The 21,229-nt window shown below is 41.6% G+C and overlaps 1 protein-coding gene and 1 non-coding gene across 2 annotated transcripts in view; both read left to right on the top strand.

Moving 5' to 3' along the window:
- Positions 1-19,567, top strand: part of LOC110906543 (vegetative cell wall protein gp1-like) — a 41,849-nt gene extending 22,282 nt beyond the window's left edge. Inside the window, exons 5-8 of the mRNA XM_035989358.1 lie at positions 17,967-18,247; positions 18,335-18,505; positions 18,557-19,162; positions 19,310-19,567. Coding sequence (XP_035845251.1) covers positions 17,967-18,247; positions 18,335-18,505; positions 18,557-19,162; positions 19,310-19,567 — 1,316 coding nt within the window. The remainder of the gene's footprint in view (positions 1-17,966; positions 18,248-18,334; positions 18,506-18,556; positions 19,163-19,309) is intronic.
- Positions 12,099-12,205, top strand: LOC118491988. Its single transcript, XR_004892432.1, has one exon. It is a non-coding gene; the product is annotated as a small nucleolar RNA R71 (small nucleolar RNA).
- Positions 19,568-21,229: the final 1,662 nt, after the last annotated feature.

Raw genomic sequence — 21,229 nt, 5'->3', positions numbered from 1 at the left:
GGAAGATGCTGTCGAGGGGTCGGGCAATCCACTTTTGTTCCTTTTCTTGTATTTATGTTAGATTTTGCTGTCTTTTTGCTTCTTTTGTTAATTTGATCTCATTTAATCCTGAAAATACAAAAAGGAAGACAAAAGCACACTTTTTCCAACATTAGTACTAAAAAGGGTTAGTTTTATGCCACAATTGATATAATTTATATGTTGCATTTTGCACATATCAAATACCCCCACACTTGAATCTTTGCTTGTCCTCAATCAAAACTCTTTATAACGTGGCTTTATTCACTCCCAAATGGAATGATAGAAGAGAAGGTTTTTGGGCTTGTCATAGAGTGTCGGGAATTCCAAGATTATTTAGGTTTTATTTTTATTTATTTACAGTCCTATTCGGCATGATTTATTAAGAACGTTTCTTAAGATAAATTACTTATTAGGGCATAACATACCTTTTTAAAATTCTATTTATATACAAGTTCACATACCTCACGGGGGATCACTCAACACTCGGCCGAAGGTGTATTTTTAGTGAATCACTCGAGAGCGGCATGGAACTTACTCCTACCATAAGCTTGCCAAGCAATCAATCCTCCTCCTTTTTAACTATATACTTTGTAAATATCAAGAGGACTTTATGGGTGAAGGGTTAGGCTTGGGCTAAAGGTGGGTGGTTGGGTTAGTGGTTAGTAAAAAAGGGCGAAAGGCGTAACAAACGTCGGTTTGAAAGACTTTTATTTTTTCATATTTTTATTTTATTTTGATGAATTGTTCAAACAAAGTTATTTTTGATAAGCTTTGTTTGTTTATTTGGTTTCATCAAAATATAGATTTTTTTTTGAAGAAGTCATAAGAGAACCGAACGTTGTTACTAAAAAAAAGGGTTAAAAATAAAAAAAGGTTTAGGTGGGTAAAAAGGGTTGTTTTGAGTTAAGAAATGAAAAGGTTTAGGTTCAAAGGGGTTAACTAGGGGGATTTTGGGTAGGTGGTAAAAAAAATGAAAAAAAATGATGTAGAATAAAAAAGGGTTAGTCCTAATGCCTCTATCATTTACTTACTCGGGTTTAAGTTGGTAAAGACCGGGAATGTATTGTTGTGGCAAGTTCTAGAGTCGTACGAACCAAGCGGCTATTCACACAAGAAACGAAAAATGAGCATTTAGTGTAAAGATATATATTTATATGCTCGTTAAAGGCTCAAAACTCACTTTTGTGGGAAAAGGTTTTTTTTTTATGTGATCAAGTATATATAATCAAATTTTAACTAAGTTTGTCATGCCTTTTCATAATTTCCTTATGTTGGTTCTTTTTATCACGACGCTATCGGTTGTAAACTTGTAAAAATATAACCTTGTTAAGACTTGAATTCCCAACTTAAACTTAGACAAGTAAAAAAAAATGAAAATTTTTGGAAAAAAATTTGGGGTGATTAGCGGTTCCAATAGAGTTTTGTGTAAGGCTTGTTATTAGGACTTGCAAAATTCAAGGTTTTAGCATCTCCCCCACACTTAAATTACACATTGTCCTCAATGTGTCCCAAAAATAAGTTTTTAGGTTGATTGAATGTGTAAAATGGTGTTAAAAGCAAAATTTTATGTTACTGGCAGTCTGGACACGGCCCCGTTGTGACAACCCGCACTTTAAGGTCAGAATCGCCTAACCTCGTAACACTCAACTCGTATCGTTACTCTCCATGCTCCGTTCTACGTTATAATTAGGTGTGTGTTATGTCAAGTGGATAAATATGTTTTTAGTTGTGCATGATTGTTTTGTGAATGCTAGTGTTGGTATTACAAAGTCGGTCGCGCACTATTCCAGGTCGCACACTACACAACCAGCCGCACACGCAGGTGTGAGCATGCCATGTATTCCTGGGCTAACCGGCCAAACTCCTTTTAACTTTCGGCCCAACCCACTGATTCTTTTATTGGATGCAATTTATGAGAACATGGGGCACATCCTTTTTTTTGACAATCAGTTGTAAAACCCTAGCTCTCTTGATATTGACGGCAGTTTCTCTCCTCCACATCGTTCCATCATCAATGGCAGACATCGAATATCGTTCCTTCAAAACCCTTGGTCACGTTTTCTACTTTGCACTCTCCTACGATACTTTAACAAAAACCTCACCATGAACATCCTCCCATTACCGTATATTACTGGAGCAAGTGAAGTTGTCGGGATACGCGGAGGATCACGACGGGAACCATTCTTCGACTCTTAAATATTTGATGACACGAAGGTGTCGCCGGATGCACCCGAAGCTCTCATTCTCTCGACTCGGCTCTCTCTCACACGAACACCTGGTTAGTATAATCGTCGCCGATTTGGTTTCCACTTTGTATGTATCCTGACTTTGTGATTAGATGTTGTGTGGTGTTGATGTTTATATATGCATGGGCACAAACTGTTAACATAATCTCAAAGTGAAGATGTATATTTATGCATGAGGAGTAGGACAAACTGTTAACATAAGTGGAATCCATGATCTCTGGTTGCATGTGTACTAGATTTTGATAGTGACCATATGATATGCGATTACGGATCGGTTATGATTGTTAGTGTGACGAACATGTCATGATACCCGGTTGACGGATTGCTAGTGTATATGTTGTTAACAAATGCTAATCAGTAGGCTTGGGTTGCAAGATGTTAATAATTAATAAATTTGTGGACTTCAACGTTAAAGTGATCAACGTGTGCAGATCTGAAATTGTGTTATATAATTTCTTGCTTGTTAATGATAAACCTGGTGCTAGTGATCTCGAATAATGAGAAGGATGATAAGTGTTTAGATGGTTAGGGTCGCATGATCCATGGAAAAGTTTGTTGAACGTGTAAATGCTTGACCGAAATGGACGGCTTGATTAACCAACATCGAACACCCCTTGATCGCACATTTAGGCCATTAGGATAGGGCACGTCGCACACTCCATTCAGAACCGCATGGTCCGAATGGGCTTTTCATGGATCGCACAAACAAGCTCGAGTCGCACACCGGAGCCCAACCGCGCACTCAAGCTGGGCCAGTACTGTTGGGCCTCACAATACACGTTGTACACACTCGGATTGGGCTTCGAACTAACATGAGTATATGTCTGCATGATAAATAATAGGGGTTGTCAACCTATGCTTGAAACATACCTATGTGAACGAGGGATCCAAGGCATCTGTTACATAATATTATGATGTATGTTATGGTTTACTTGATTGTATGATCAAGTGTTATGACCTGTAGTTAATATATGTCTAGAACTTGAGGTGGGTCCATGAACGGATTACATTTTTATCAATCCTTTTAAAGTTCATTATTTTTTTTATCTTTTCTTCTAACATGAGACCATACTTGATAAAAGAAACCTCTAGTTTAATGTAACTTGTTAGGTGAATCTGTAGATATATGTTTAACAAGTAATGATGTAACATATTGCTTTATAAAAAAAAAGAATAAAATTAATCAACAGAGCTTCATTAGATTATAAGTGTGTTCTCAAACCGTTTGAGTTTTCGAGTTACTTCATGTTCTTGAACGAGTTAACGCTAACCCGCGCGTTACAGTGGGGATTTTATTTATAACTTGTATGGGTTCAATGTAATTGGTGGCTCGTTATTGGTACGTCACACGCCTATCAGGGACACTCCCTAGGTGGTATTTTGAGGGTGTGACAGTTTGGTATCAGAGCCACTGGTTATAGTGAATTTGGTTTTAAGACGTTTTTATAAAACCAGACTATAGCCGAACAAGTTCTGAATACGACCATGACACTCAACTCCAGACTGCAAGGTTCGTCTCTCGTTTACTCATTGTACTGCATAACTAGTGAGCACTCACATATGAAATTGTATGGGATTGCATGTATAGCATAACAGTATGAATTAATGTATTACTTGCACACGTTATGTGGTTGATACTGTGATGTTCCCTTAGACAATTGTGACTCATGTTTAGAGACGTTCTTTGTTTGCTATTCGAGTCTGAGGAACCATTTGACATGAGTTAGGAGGAGCTGAGATGAGCATGCAAATCACAATATTATTGTGGGTGCACACATAATAATAATGTGGGGTGCATGCGAGTCCCAGTGATGCTAACAAGTGAAAAGGGGTTTCGTTCCGTTATTTGATCCATGTGAAACACAACAGTCTATAGGAGTCATAGCAATGATTGACTCCTACTCGAACATGATCTTTTCACTCCTCTCGGAATTCTTACGAAACTCGATGCTATCGAGTATCACCTGATCACACATCTGAACTGCGTAGAATGTTAGGTGCTAGTACGAACGTCCCTGAGCTGGATGGCTCAGCGGAAAATAACTGGACTACACTTTCCTCACTTATCTTTGCTTGCTGGAACTTAGCGTGCTGACACCTTAGATCCCGAAGTGCGATCACTTCTGCAACACTCTCACGACATACCGTGTGTTACCCAGTCAACTTGCAAGATCGATGGACAAGAGAGTAAACGTAGTACCTTACTGACTCCAGCATTTAAACGACCCTAGTTACCGGCAACGAACAACAGCGATTTGACTACAATCGAATCCTTAACCCCAGCCAGCGACTCATGGGGGGTCGACTCTTACGAACCAATCTGGGCAAAATCAATGACGATTGACTATGGAATGGACTGTGTAACCGCCCGCACCATGAGTAGTTCCTTAGGTCGTGGCACGGAATGTGAAAAGATGAACGTTGTTGGTGAAAGGACATAGGGCACCGTTACAGGCAACAATATTAGAGGCAACAGCCGCGGCAACATCAAGGTACTCGTGATCGTAGCTTACAGTATGGAAACGAAGGTGACCTCGACAAGGATTGACTGTGTTAAGTCAAGGTGACGACAACCAAGGGAACGACGGCAGTACTGGAAATTCTCGTGACGAAAACAACACTGGAAATGAAGCTCATTGAAGGACATTTAGTATTGGCATAGGCTATACCAGGTGTAATAGTAACATAATAGCTTGGATGGGTAACTATTCGCTTCGTCTCTGCTCTGTTTAACCCTGATGCTTCTTGAAACCGAACCTGTTGTGGAGTCGGCTGATGCAAGTCAATTGAAGCCTTATATGTTCGCTGGGATGCAAACTCGACCTGGGGGGACAGGTGTTCGACATCGACCTTCCTTCCACTACCCTTGATGGTTGCAATACAGTAGTTAGTGTGGATTGGTTATCTAGAGATCGCGCAGATACACCAGTGAGGAGAAAGTTTGGTGTGAAGAATCGTTATTTGTTCTAAAGCGTCGGAGTGGTGCAAAGGTTAGCGCCATTTCAGCTGTGAAGGCCAGAAGTGCCTACGGAGAGATTACTCCGCTATACTAGCAACCGTTACTGATGTTAGGGCCAAGGAAACAGAGGATCGAGGATCCACCAATCATTCGTGATTCCTTTCGGTATGCTACCCAAGGAACTTTCGGGTTCACTTCCACAACTGTTAGGCAGAATTTCAATTTGATCTCACGACAGGGGCATCCCTGATTACTCGTGCTACATGTCGTCTTGCACCAGGAGGGTTGCAAGGACTATCTACAGGAACTGTGGACAGGAGTTTTATTGGACATAGTTTTTGTTCGCTTTGGGGAGCCCCAGCTATATTCGAGAAGATAAAGCCTTTTCGTATGTGTACTGATTTTCTAGAACTCAGCAAGGTGACAAGCGAGAACTGTTTGCCTTGACCATGTGTTGACGGAAGACCAAGAGGAGAATGTTCCTGAAACGGCATATCGAACACAATACGGCCATCTCGACTTTGTACACCATGATCATTGAATTGATCAACACACCGGCAGTTATATGGACCACATGAGACCGTGTTTACCGACGACGTTTTGGATTATTTCCAGGGGAAAGGAACATCATGGACGACATTTGAACCCTATTTTAGAGCTCCTGAGGGAGGAGCCGCTCTGCGCGAACTCTTGTTAAATGTGTTACTTCTGGATTCGAGAAGTGCATTTTTGGTCATGTAATCAACGAAGTGGGAATACACATAGATCTCGCTAGGACCCATTCTGTTAGAAACTGATCGACACCAAAGATCCCTTCAAGGATGCAACAAATTGTTGGCCTCACTGCATACTATGGCAGATCCATCAGGAGATTTTCGAAGATCGTACCACTTAAATCTCTTTAATACAGTAGGGTATTGTGTTTGTGAAAGATAAACTGGGGGAAACGTCAATTCAGCTTTCAAATCCCAACTCTACAACGCACTGGGCATCGCTTCTATCCGAGGGTACTGATGATCTGGCGGTATACCATGATGGTTTGAATCAAAGTCCCAGTTACACATCGATGCAACACGAGAAGGAGATGGCCCACGTGGTGGACTTACAAGAAGAACTGCACGAGTCACGACCTGCAGTGGAAGCCGTAGTCTTTGGATTTAAATTGGAGGCATTACTTGGACGGTACCGAATGCACCACTTAGACCGATCACAAGGGCCTCCCGTATACCCTGGTTACGAGAGAGTTAGATCAGTTAATGGCATCGTGGGATGGAACTTTTAAATGAATACGACCGTGAAACTTGGACGTGCACGAGCTTTGCAACTCGCTACCCACTCTAACTTACCCGATCAGATTCACCTTGTTCAAACTGAAGAACTGAAGGAAGAGAGTTCACAAATTGACCCATGCAGGGCACGGGGAAGCAACCTTTGGCAGGTCGGACGATATTTGCTACCTCATGGAACGAATATGGACCTCACTATACAGCAACCTTAGGGAACTGGTGCAGGCAAAGCACGGGTTTCGATATCCTATTCATTTGAGTTTTGATAGGATGAATTAAAACCTGAAGACCATGTACGGATGACCGGGCCTGAAGGCCCACATAGCAACGCATGAGAACGATGTTTGACTTGTGGGAAAGTCAAGGTAACTAGAAACACATATATGGAAATGGGAACAGTCTGCCATGGATTTTTATCACTGCTCCACCTACAACTCGGAACGGAAACAATATCACCTGGGTGATCGTTGATTGTCTCATGCAACTAGTACACTCTCTTGCCATCTAGGAAACTGACGAATCTTCACTAGCTTTTGAATATTCCTCTGAGAGAGGCGACTTTTAGGCACGAGGTGCCAACTCCTGTTATCTTAGATTTTGGTCTATACCTGATTTATGATAGGCATTACACAACATCATTGGCTCACGCCTAGACATGGGTATTCCTTATCATCGTAGGATAAACGGTTAGAGTAAACGAACCATCTGGACACTCGAAGACATGCTGAGAGCATGGGTATGATTGACTCTAGTAAAACTGGAGGGACACCTACCTTTGGTTGAGTTCTACTGCAGCAGTTACTATTCTGGTATTCATGCAACTCTGTATGAGACAGTGTTTAGACGAGAATGCTGACCTCCTCGTTAGACTGAGATGGGTGACAACCTAATCACGGCTCCAGGACTCATACTCGAAATTCTTGAGAAGATTGTTTACATCGGAAATCGTGTGGCGATAACGCGTGACCGCCAGAAAAGCTGATAAGTTTAGGAAAACACTTGGAGTTCGCTGCAGGCGAACATGTCATGATTGAAAGTCTCACCCTAGGAGGGTATAATGCGCTTTGGGGAGCATTTTGGGCGATTCCAAAATTCTGGAAAGAATTAGTGACATGGCCTATAAACTCGAGTTACCCGACGAATGGGGTAATGTGCACGACGTCGGTTATGTCTTGAATCCAAGGCAGTATTTGTCTTTGTCTGATGAAACATTTGTGATACTTTCGCTAGAGCCTAAGGTTAACGACAAGTTGCAGTGGTCGAGGAATCTATTGAAAACATGGATCAGGAAGTCAAGGTTCGTTGACTTAGTTGAATCTCAAATCGTGAGAGTTCGTTGGAAGTCAAGGCGTGGACCGGAGTTCACATGGGAACACGAGGATCAGATGAAGCTCAAGTATCCTCATTTATTCCCAACTGACCAATCTAAATTTGATGTAACTGGTGAATTTCGGGACGAAATTCCCTTTCAAATTGGGGATGATGTAGCACCTGAGGAAAATCCACAGTCATCTTGATTCATCACTCCACTCCTTTGTGATGGCTTACCAAATTTCGGGACGAAATTTCTTTTAAGTTGGGGATGATGTGACAACCCGCACTTTAAGGTCAGAATCGCCTAACCTCGTAACACTCAACTCGTATCGTTACTCTCCATGCTCCGTTCTACGTTATAATTAGGTGTGTGTTATGTCAAGTGGATAAATATGTTTTTTAGTTGTGCATGATTGTTTTGTGAATGCTAGTGTTGGTATTACAAAGTCGGTCGCGCACTATTCCAGGTCGCACACTACACAACCAGCCGCACACGCAGGTGTGAGCATGCCATGTATTCCTGGGCTAACCGGCCAAACTCCTTTTAACTTTCGGCCCAACCCACTGATTCTTTTATTGGATGCAATTTATGAGAACATGGGGCACATCCTTTTTTTTTGATAATCAGTTGTAAAACCCTAGCTCTCTTGATATTGACGGCAGTTTCTCTCCTCCACATCGTTCCATCATCAATGGCAGACATCAAATATCGTTCCTTCAAAACCCTTGGTCACGTTTTCTACCTTGCACTCTCCTACGATACTTTAACAAAAACCTCACCATGAACATCCTCCGATTACCGTATATTACTGGAGCAAGTGAAGTTGTCGGGATACGCGGAGGATCACGACGGGAACCATTCTTCGACTCTTAAATATTTGATGACACGAAGGTGTCGCCGGATGCACCCGAAGCTCTCATTCTCTCGACTCGGCTCTCTCTCACACGAACACCTGGTTAGTATAATCGTCGCCGATTTGGTTTCCACTTTGTATGTATCCTGACTTTGTGATTAGATGTTGTGTGGTGTTGATGTTTATATATGCATGGGGACAAACTGTTAACATAATCTCAAAGTGAAGATGTATATTTATGCATGAGGAGTAGGACAAACTGTTAACATAAGTGGAATCCATGATCTCTGGTTGCATGTGTACTAGATTTTGATAGTGACCATATGATATGCGATTACGGATCGGTTATGATTGTTAGTGTGACGAACATGTCATGATACCCAGTTGACGGATTGCTAGTGTATATGTTGTTAACAAATGCTAATCAGTAGGCTTGGGTTGCAAGATGTTAATAATTAATAAATTTGTGGACTTCAACGTTAAAGTGATCGACGTGTGCAGATCTGGAATTGTGTTATATAATTTCTTGCTTGTTAATGATAAACCTGGTGCTAGTGATCTCGAATAATGAGAAGGATGATTAGTGTTTAGATGGTTAGGGTCGCATGATCCATGGAAAAGTTTGTTGAACGTGTAATTGCTTGACCGAAATGGACGACTTGATTAACCAACATCGAACACCCCTTGATCGCACATTTAGGCCATTAGGAAAGGGCACGTCGCACACTCCATTCAGAACCGCATGGTCCGAATGGGCTTTTCATGGATCGCACAAACAAGCTCGAGTCGCACACCGGAGCCCAACCGCGCACTCAAGCTGGGCCAGTACTGTTGGGCCTCACAATACATGTTGTACACACTCGGATTGGGCTTCGAACTAACATGAGTATATGTCTGCATGATAAATAATAGGGGTTGTCAACCTATGCTTGAAACATACCTATGTGAACGAGGGATCCAAGGCATCTGTTACATAATATTATGATGTATGTTATGGTTTACTTGATTGTATGATCAAGTGTTATGACCTGTAGTTAATATATGTCTAGAACTTGAGGTGGGTCCATGAACGGATTACATTTTTATCAATCCTTTTAAAGTTCATTATTTTTTTTATCTTTTCTTCTAACGTGAGACCATACTTGATAAAAGAAACCTCTAGTTTAATGTAACTTGTTAGGTGAATCTGTAGATATATGTTTAACAAGTAATGATGTAACATATTGCTTTATAAAAAAAAAGAATAAAATTAATCAACAGAGCTTCATTAGATTATAAGTGTGTTCTCAAACCGTTTGAGTTTTCGAGTTACTTGATGTTCTTAAACGAGTTAACGCTAACCCGCGCGTTACAGTGGGGATTTTATTTATAGCTTGTATGGGTTCAATGTAATTGGTGGCTCGTTATTGGTACGTCACACGCCTATCAGGGACACTCCCTAGGTGGTATTTTGAGGGTGTGACAGTTTGGTATCAGAGCCACTGGTTATAGTGAATTTGGTTTTAAGACGTTTTTATAAACCTGAACTAGGCGATTTACCTGAACTAGGCGATTTGCTGCAGACTGTGCAGCACGGGGCCGTGTTGGGTGAACACGGCCCGTGCTGAGCCTACTGTAATGGAGAGATCGTCGTCGGATTGCTCTGTTTTAGTGCATGGGGCGATGTTTCTCATTTCCCTTGTTATCCTTCACCATCCAGAGTGTGTTTTATTTCTGCAAATTAAAACTAAAAGATTAAACTAAACTAAGGATAGTTCCGCAGAATGCCTCCATGGTGCGCCACGTTTATAAGGGTCCTTGGCTAGACCCAAGGTGAGGTTATATGTTTTCCGAGCGGGATGTTTTGCATCCCATGTTACACCGTCGGGGAGCATCATCCAAACTCAAATCAATAACCTTCATGTAATTGACCGGGTCATCGTCCTCTATTCTCTTCCCAACCCCGAACTTCACTTCCTTATCCCCATATTTTAAAGTGAGTGTTCCGTCATTCATGTCTACCACTGCTTGTGCGGTGGCTAGAAATGGCCTCCCTAGTATGAGGGGGACTTCGGTGTCTTCTTCCATATCAAGTATGACAAAGTCGGCCGGGTAGACGAAATTGTCAACTTTAACTAGTAGATTTTCAGCGACACCTTGCGGGAATTTGACGGATCGATCAGCAAGTTGCATACTCATCTTTGTAGGACTCGTTTTTCCTAAGCCGAGTCTTTTGAACATTGATGCGGGCATGAGGTTAATGCTAGCCCCAAGGTCAGCTGGTGCATTACGAATGGGGGAGTCCCCAATCGAGCAAGGAATTGTGAAGCTTCCGGGATCAATCTTCTTTTGAGGGAGTCTGTTGAGTACGAGGGCGGAGCATTCTTCGCCTAAGTTAACTAATTGCAATGATTCAATTTTCCTTTTATGAGTGAGGAAGTCCCTCATGAATTTTGAGTATTTAGGCATTTAGGTTAGGACGTCAATGAAAGGAATGTTGACATGCAATTGTTTTAGTAGACTTTCGAATTTTGCGAATTGCTCATTGGTCTTTTGACAGATTAACCTACCGGGGTACGGAACCGGAGGAGCCTTGGTGGGCTCCGGTGATGGAGGAGAAACCTTCTCTTGTTGGGGCGGTGTTGCGATCTCCTTAGTAGGCGGTGGTCCTTCCACGGGACCCACGGTACGGTTCCGTAGCGTTATGAGATGAACTTGCGCCTTTGGGTTTGTTTCGGTATTACTTGGTAACGCGCCTTGCGGTCTCTCGGAGAAATTTTGGGCTAGTTGATTTATTTGTTTTTCGATGTTTTGTATACTAGCTTGTTGATTTCTAAAATTTGATGAGGCGATGAGGCGAGATATAGTATCTTCAAGCCTTTCTCGTCCACCTTGTTGTTGAGGGAAATTTTGTGACTCATTTCTTGGTTGTTGAAAGTTTGTTCGTTGATTTAGGCTTTGTTAGTTACTACTATTGCCGGGTTCTCTCCAACCAAGGTTAGGGTGGTTACGCCATCCTTGGTTGTAGGTGCCCGTTGGAGGACCCGACGGCCTAGGTCTATTATCAATGTAGTTTACCGATTCTGGTTGATCATCTGTTTCTTTCCTACAACTCCAATTTTCATGTGGCCCACCACACACTTCACAAGCCATAACCGAAACTGTTTTTGTCATCTCTAACTTTTTAATTTTAGAAGAAAGGGCCTCGATTTGGGCTTGTAAAGAAGTGCTTTCATCGACCTTATGGGCGCCCGGGGCAATAGATTTATTGCCTCGGGGAGTGTGCCACTGGAAATTGGTTTGAGCAATTTCCTCAATTTGATTATATATTTCATGCGGGCGGCGATTACCTAAAAGTCCCCCGGAGCTAGAGTCAAGTGTTTGTCTAGTATGTGGCAACAATCCATTATAGAAAGTGGATACTTGTTGCCACACCGCAAGACCGTGATGGGGACACTTTCGTAATAGCTCCTTGAACCTTTCCCAAGTTTCATATAAGGATTCCCCCTCCTCTTGCGAGTATGTATTAATTTCAGTCATTAATTTAGCCATTTTAGCGGGAGGGAAATACTTATATAGAAATTTTTGGGCTAGTTCATCCCAGGTGTTTACCGAACCAACTGGGAGGGCGTTAAGCCAAGCTTTTGCTCGGTCTTTTAGTGAAAATGGAAACAATCGAAAGCGGATGGCGTCATTTGATGCTCCATTGATCCGAAAGGTATCACATATTTCTAAGAAATTAGTAATATGTAGATGGGGATCCTCGTCCGCAAGCCCATGAAAGGTTGCAGAGTTTTGAAGCATCTGTATCAAATGTGGCCGAAGTTCGAAGTTGTTGGCTTCGACATTCGGTGCATTGATAGCGGCGCCGATATTACCTACGGTGGGTCGTAGGAAATCCATAAGGGTACGTTGGTCTGCCATTGGAAGTGGGTCCCCCGAAACCTTCTCTTGGTTTTTAGCGTTTAGTCTTTTTCTGAGAAAGCGTTCGGGTTCTTCTAGAGGTTTTTTTATGTCTTTATTAGAACTGGAGCTCATACACTACGTAGAGGTGGCGTCTGGTTCCAAGTCCTGCAACAAAAACAAAAAAGAATGTTGGTCAGAAAGTTCACCACTGCCCCGTGCTCAGTGAACACGGCCCGTGGTCGGAGTTACAGTGATTGTTTTCCGGATCCCCGTTACTGGAAAGTTGGACACGGCCCCGTGTTGCACCGACACCGCCCCGTGGTCAGCCTTTTGTAACTCGGAAAATTAAAAACTGCCAGTAACACTGCTGGGCACGGCCCGTGTCCGACCAGGCACGGCCCGTGCTAAGCTCTGTAGAAGCTGAAACATTTAAGAAAATCCTAAAAAATAAAAAGAAAATAAAATAAAATAAATGATTAGGCTGTTGATTCCTAACTGTCTTAAAATCCTTGTGTCCCCGGCAGCGGCGCCAAAAACTTGATGTGTGCAAGGTGTTATATATATTAGGTATATATTTTAAGCCCTTTTTACACTTTTTAGCCAAGTTTTAAATTTATAAAACACGACATTTACTAACACTAAACACACATATGGGCAAGTGCACCCATCATGGACGTAGTATAGTGTTGGTAAGATACCGAGGTCGTCCAAGGACACAAGAGCTTCTAGAACCGGTTTATCCTCAACGTCTAACCAAATCAAAATGTTAGAAAAAGGTTTAAACTAAGAAAATAAAACTAACTAAAATGCTGAAAAATAAAATAAAAATAAAAACAGATAGACAAGATGAATCACTTGGATCCAACTCGTGTGTTAGTGTAACCTTTGATTATTTTCGCACTTTTGCACTTGTTTAAGAGATTATCTTAGTTATTGTAGTAGGCCCCTCTTTTGAAGGCGACGTTACCCTCAACCCAGTAGTTTGAGTCAGCAAGGATACAATCCTAAAGGGTTAGATTATTGAAAGATAATTAATTAAGTTATTAATGCATAATGTGGTAGGCCCCTCTTTTGAAGGCGACGTTACCCTCAGCGAAGTAGACTGAGTCAGCAGGGATACAGTCCTAAGTAGCTGGGTAAAAGTTTTAATAGTAGTTTAACTTATGAGGGGATCAAAGAGTTTGGACCCCCGCCATCCAATACCTTTGGGTATTGAAGGAGGTCCTACTAAATTTGACCAAGGTCCTTTGCATGATCTATACACTGAACAATGGCAAGACTCTTACCAAACCGTTCCCTTAACCCCCGACCAGGTAGCCAACATACCTCCATATAGACCGTGGAAATATGAATGGTGAAAATCTTTTATTTTATATAGACAGTAAAATAATGCCAAGACACCACGGACAAACGATAAGGAAGAATCACCCTCAACATAAGAAACTAATAATTAAAGTCATTAATACAAAACCAATTAAAAAGTGCAAAAGATTAAAAATAAAAAGTATTACACTAAACACTTGTCTTCACCAAGTGATGTAAGAGTTTAGGCAAACATGGCCTTTGATTGTCAAAAACTCTTACGATCAATCTTGGATCCCGAGAAGTCTCACACACTCTATAATGGACACTGGATGATGGTGGTGGATGATGGTGTTATGGTGGTGGTGTGTGGTGGGTGAAGTGTGAGAGAGGTGGTGTGCCAAGGGATGAGTTGAAATGGCTCCAAGCACTCCTATTTATAGGATGAACAGAAGCCCGGGCACGGCCCCGTCTCCATCTGACACTCTCTCTCTTCATTAATTGTAATTCGCAATTACAATAAATGCGCCTACAGCAACTTGACCACGCCCCCGTGTCTGCTGGGCACGGCCCCGTGGTGGGCAATAGAAGCTTCTATAGGTTTGTCTTTTCTGCTGCTTCTTGGGCACGGCCCCGTGCTCGCTGAGCACGTGGCGTGTTCAGTCTTCTGTGTTCTTAGTTTTGCTTGGGAAGATGCTGTCGAGGGGTCGGGCAATCCACTTTTGTTCCTTTTCTTGTATTTATGTTAGATTTTGCTGTCTTTTTGCTTCTTTTGTTAATTTGAGCTCATTTAATCCTGAAAATACAAAAGGAAGATAAAAGCACACTTTTTCCAACATTAGTACTAAAAAGGGTTAGTTTTATGCCATAATTGATATAATTTATATGTTGCATTTTGCGCATATCACCTTTCTTGATTATTTTATTCACTAATGTTGGACAATTAGAGACATGTTGCATGTTGGATAAACTTAGGACTTGGTTTATAAATATACACTCTAGTCTTCCATTTTCATTTCATCTAAACACATCAAACAACTCCTCTCTCTCCCTCCTTCACTACCTACGTCCGCCACCACCTCACCATACTACCACCACCCTCAACCTTTGTTCAAGCCATTTTCATACACTCAAAGGTGCAAGGGGTCCTACAAACAAGCTCGGTGCACTCAGAAGTTCAAGAACCACTCTAGTTTCCATTTATCCACCACTTTTACACCTTGTTTCTCCCCTAGCCTTGTGCTAGTAGTAAGTGTTCTAAAACATCATCTTGTTCTTGATTCTAGTGGTTAATAGATGGTTGAATGATGAAATGATAAGAAACACTAATGAACATAATCTAAAGTCTTGAACATAAGTGTTAAAGGGTAAATAAAGAGAAGATATGTGTGTAAATCATGTAGATCTTGTGTAGTTATGATTATTTGATGTTGTTTGTTAGTAGAAGCAAGATGGATCATCATCATCTAGACATACTAGTTCATGTTTAAGAACATAAACTAGTAGGATGTAAAAGTTAGAATTATGAAAGATGATGAATCCATCCGTACATAAACCTTGAACTTGAATAAATGTAATTTTTTCTTGGAAAATAAGGTTACAAACTTGTAGATCTAAAGATCTACAAGTGGTTTTTCGGAAGAACTAAGCGAAAAATATTAGTTTTGCTAAAACCCGGATCTTGTATGAACTAAAAGCATTTTTAGTGAGTAAACAAGTGAGTAAACACTTGTGTAACAAAAAAAAATTAACAAAGAAATATTTTTGTAAATCTTGACTAGAAGTTGTGAAACTTCAAGTTCTTTAAAAATAAGGTTTTCAAGAAACTAGGCATATTTTTAAAGATATAAAGACCTACTAAATATGTTAGTAATTTACTACATATTTTTACAACACCTTCAAGTTCATAAGATTTATGATTTAGGCTTATTCTTGTCAAGTTTGATTATTAAAGATTGTATGTTGTTTATTGTTAAATTGGTTGATTGATTTTTCAAAAGAAAATGATATGCTAAAAGCATGGATACCTCCATTTACAGAGGAAACTCTGACGAAATTTTTCCAGAAATATAACATTTAGAAATATTTTTTCTAACAAATATTTACAAATATATTTTTAACTTGTTTTCAAAAATAAACTTCGCCATGATTTTTATTACAAAAATACCAAGTACCGGAGGTGGATTTTCGTAAATAAAACTTGTTAAATATATATTTAGAATATATATTTTATAATAAAACGCTTGTGTGATTATGTGATTATTTTGTGAACTAGATATATATTATTTTTAGGATGAAAATAATATAACTTGAAAATGTCATAAAAATACAACTCCAAAATAATACCAAGCCCTCACAAAACAAATATTTAAGTTACACAAGTATTATCGTTACAACGCGAACTTTAAAACGTAACTTATATATATTTTGGAAAATACTCTCGTACGTATATTTTAATAAAAGTATTATTTTGGAAAGAGTATGAAGTAAAATATAATATTTTTGGGAAAATATATATATTTTGGAATTAAAGTATTTTTGACAAGTAATTAAAATATATTTTTCAAGTGAGACTTAAAAATATATTTTCGGAATTATAAGTATACATGTATTATTACCCCCATCCTTGGGAAGGAAATAGGAATATAAAATAATGAAGAAGTGTGAATACGAAATAGTTACCTAACTATTTCTCCAAAAACGTTAAACCTTAAGCCAAGGCATGGTCGTCCGTCAAATAGGAATTAGTACGTGTAGGTCGTCACGCAGCAGGTTGAGTTGGGATCGACTATTTCACGAGACGCACTTCTGTGAGTTCATGTCCCCCTTTTCTCTTAACTGTTTTCAGTTTTATAACTTTGGGGGTGAAATACATGTTACAATTATTTAGAACATTTTTATACATGGTATGGTTAGCTTAAGGAGGGTTGGGACGTTCAGATCATGTGAGTGGTGGGTACAACACTTAAAGCCATTAATCCTCGTTGTTAGGACCGAGGGACACAAGAGTGATAGATCTATTTGGGTGTAGCGAGCCCACACCCGTGAGGTCAGGGTGACCCATAGAGGTGATTGTGTCTTACAGCCGAGGCCCGGTACAAATTTGCTTGGTTTGAGTTTTCCTGCATCACTTCACACATACCAGTGGCTTTGCAACCCAGTGGTGATCTCTTTTCCTTAACTGCTACATACCAGGAACATTTATACTTTGGGACGTACTTTAACGATTTATAAACATACTCACTTTTACATGAACTCGCTCAACTTTTTGTTGATTTTTCAAACTGCATGTATTTCAGGGAATTAAGGGATCTGGCAAGGTATGCTATGTCGTCAAGCTGCGTAGGAGAAATGATGTCATCCAAGTTTAGGGATTGTGACTTTTGCCTGGATGAGTCACAAGTCTTAAACTGTGTTTTATTCATGTCTTTTGGTTGTGTCGTATGAACAACGTTTTTATTATGTCATGTTGTAATTCGTTGCATGTGTCGACTTTTTTTAAAAACAATGTTGTTGTGTTAACTTTTTAAAACTTGAATTAATGGATGATCATCATGGTTTTAATTCATATAGCATTGTTGTGATTATGCTACGGTATTAAGAAGTCACACCAAATAAACCCATGCTTCCGCAAAGCCAGGGTGTGACAGCTTGGTATCAGAGCATTGATCATAGCGAACTAGGATTCTTTCTCGAGTCTAGACTATGATCACTAGGGCTCTCATGAAAACATTTTTACATTGCATACATTACGTCCAGATCCAGGATACCAAACATTTTTACAAACAAAAAGAACGAGCACTTTTTCAAAATTTATGGTTCAGTCTTGGCGACTGAGGGAGTTCAGCCCTAGAGGCTGGGGAGGTTCAGTCATGAAGACTGAGGGGCCAATCTTAGAGATTGGGGAGTTTTAGTCTAAGAGACTGGGAGGTTGGTCTTAGAGGCCAGGGAGTTAGTCTGAGAGACTAGGAGGTTTAGTCTGAGAGGCTAGGAGGGTAGTCTAGTAAGACTAGGATGATTACTTGTTTGCTTTATTGTGACTAACGTGTTTATTTGACCTTATGTTGATTATTTGTGCATATGTATGGTTGTGTTACAGACATTATGCCACCATCCTCAGACACAGGAGTTTCGGAAACCTTAGATCCCATGGCGATCGTATCAGATGACGAGATTCCGTCAGAGCGAGATGTCTACTCCTCGGACACCACCAGCACTGACGACGACGATTTCCAGCCGTTTGTGCTACCTGACGTCGGAGTTGAGCCTGCTGATGGCCTTCCCACCGAGGTTTTACCACTTGCGGTGATCCCTGCTCCTATACCGCTTGCTGCTTATCCAGTCATAGACATGCCACTCGATGTTGTTTCTGACGATGACGTCGATCTGTTTGAGGAGGACCCACCTGAGGCTGACCATGAGGGCGGGGCCCCTATTGTTGCTGACATTATCCTACCCATTGCTGAGGCCCCTGCAGAGGAGCTTCCTGCTGATTCACCTGTCCCAGATTCCTTTGAGTCTGTGGCATCTGCATCCTTACACACTCAGGGAGTGCAGCATCACTCTTCATACGCCGACCCTGACATGGCGTTATCAGCTGCACCTGCTCCCGCACACGACTTTGAGTTTGATCACGAGGTTGACGATGATTTTGATCCTGTCTTTCCCCCTGGTTTTGATCCTGGCCAGGATATCGAGTTCATTCACCTGGACCAGCCCCTAGAGTTGCCTGTAGCCCCTATCGATCCGTTGTTTGATGATCCAACTAATTTTGATATGGATTTTGTTGACCCGGAGCCTGTCGTGGCCCCAGAGCCTGTAGCTGCTCCTGACCTTGCATTAGAGCATGACCCTGTTCATGATGATGCACCAGCCATTGCACCCTTTGTTGATGATGTACCCGTTGCTGACGCTCCTGTTGACGTTCCACTCTTGATAGAGGATCCTGTTGTTGCACCATTTCCTGATCCTATGCCGGTACTGTTCGACCGTGCACCTTTTGCTACTCATGTAGATCCACGTTACGCCGACACCCGTAACGGGTGGATCGACGACGATGACGATTACCCACCATTTGTGTTACCTGTTACACCTCCAGTAGCCCCCGTTTCAGCACCCACTGATATCCCACTGATTCCCCCACACACCACAGATGCTCATCGCACAGATCCTCCTGTTACGTTCCTTCAGGACATACCGCCACGGCGTCCTGGAGAGGGGTCATCTAGGCAGCCGCCTGTTTCTACTCCACCCATGATGTCATCACCTTTTCCATTCACATCACAGTTTCCCCATGTTGCACCACCTACTGCACCATCTTTAACTCCATCGAGCGAGCCATTTCTATGGACTACGCCCCCTATCATGCCATTGTCTGATCCGTACCACCCATACCATGTTGGGTACTCTACGGTGGACATCCTTACTTCTATGATGATACAGCAGGAGGCATTGAGCCGTCGTATACAGGAGTTGGAGAGAGCTCCACAACCACCTTGCCATTGCCAGACCCCGTTTGCAGCATCACACCCTCCGCGTCCACTTTCCCCCGACTCAGTCGCTCGCTTTTGGACTTCCGAGCAACAGGTAGCATATTTGCTGCGCGTCTGTCGTGCTTTAGAGCAGGACTGGTTACACATGCGTCACCTGTATTACTCTCATTTTCCTCCTCCTCCTCCGACATCAGCATATGCATTTTGATTCGACGCAGGTAGACTTTTGGTGAGAAGACCGCGATTGTGCCGACTATACAGCTTTTTGAAGACCGCATTTTGATGATATGACTTTGATGTTTAGCTTTTGGTTGATTGTAGTTGATTAGACAGTTCGGACAAGGGCGATGTGGCCCATAGTCACTCTTGATGTACGATACAGTTACAAAACTTGTAAACATTGTATTGTGGTCTTGATTTATGATAGCGCAATCGCAGTATTCTCGTTATATGTGATGTTGGATTGATCGTTTATATTCAATAACATGTGATGTTATGTGCTTGACTAATTTGTAACATGAGATGTTATGTGCCTGATGAAAATTATTACGTACCCATATTATTCACTCACTATGACCTGACCAACCTGAAACATCTTTTAGAAGATGCCACCAAGACGTGATCCGCGCATGCCCACTAATGAGGCAGAACTTCAAGGAATCATTGTCGCCGCTATCGCGCAATATGCTGCTTCTCTTGCAGAAACAAGTGGAAATATCTCTCAAAACCACGGCAATAACAATCCACCTAATGGTGCACTTACAAGCAATTTCTCGATTGCAAGCCCGTGAATTTCGACGGCACAGGAGGTGCTGTTGTATTTGTTAGATGGGCTGAGAAGACAGAATCTGTTCTTAGAATGAGCAAGTGTGCTCCTGAGCAACAAGTGACCTACATCTCAGGGCTATTTCTGGATGGAGCCCTATCTTGGTGAAATTTGCAAGTGCAAACTCTTGGAGAAGTTGCTGCTTACGCGATGTCATGGAATGAGCTGAAGGAGCTCATGAGAAGGAAGTACTGCTCACGTGCCGAAATTCAAAAGCCAGAGACTGAGTTCTGGCACCTAAAAATGGAAGCTATTCGATTGAACAAGTTTTCCGTTACCGAGCCGAAGAAGAAAGAGACTCACGTGGAGTCGTCTGGTGAAAATAAAAGGAAATTTTCAAACTTCAAGCAAGGTACAAGCAATGCGAGCAAGAAGGGTGAATCAAGCACAACGGCAAGGGCTGCAACCGGTGTTGAGAATAAAGGAAAGGGTTACATGGGCACTCTGCCCAAGTGTGGATTATGCCAGTATCATCATGCTGGTCAGTGCAGAAATAGAAAATGTGAAACTTGTGGGAAAATTGGCCACTTGAAGGATACTTGCTGGGTTGGCTCAGGCCAGGGTGGCCAAAGGGGTTTTGGTAGCAACAACTATGGTGGTAATGGAAACCGGCCGCAAGGGAATAATGGAGGAAATGGTAATCGTGGGAATGTTGCAAATCAAGCTGGAAATCGGGGAGCAGACGGAAATTGGGGCGGGAATGGAAATGGAAATGGTCGAGGACCAGGCTGTTTTAATTGTGGAGAGGTTGGGCACTTTAAGAAGGAATGCCCAAAGCTGAATCAAGCCCGTTGTAGAGTATTTAACATCGGCGCAAGGGAAGTGCGCCAGGATCCCAACGTTGTCACTGGTACGTTCCCTATAAATCAACGCTTTGCATCTGTTCTGTTCGATACTGGTGCCGACTATAGCTTTGTATCAATAGAATTTAAGAATATGCTTGGGTTAACTGCTAGTAAGTTAGATGTTCTGTACTCAATTGAACTGGCTAATGGGAAGCTAGTTGAGGCGAATGAAGTTGTGAGAGGTTGTGTAATTAAGCTG

The sequence above is a fragment of the Helianthus annuus genome, chromosome 4 (genome assembly GCF_002127325.2).
Source record: "Helianthus annuus cultivar XRQ/B chromosome 4, HanXRQr2.0-SUNRISE, whole genome shotgun sequence".
Classification (NCBI taxonomy): Eukaryota; Viridiplantae; Streptophyta; class Magnoliopsida; order Asterales; family Asteraceae; genus Helianthus; species Helianthus annuus.
This window is presented reverse-complemented; position numbering and strand designations above follow the sequence as displayed.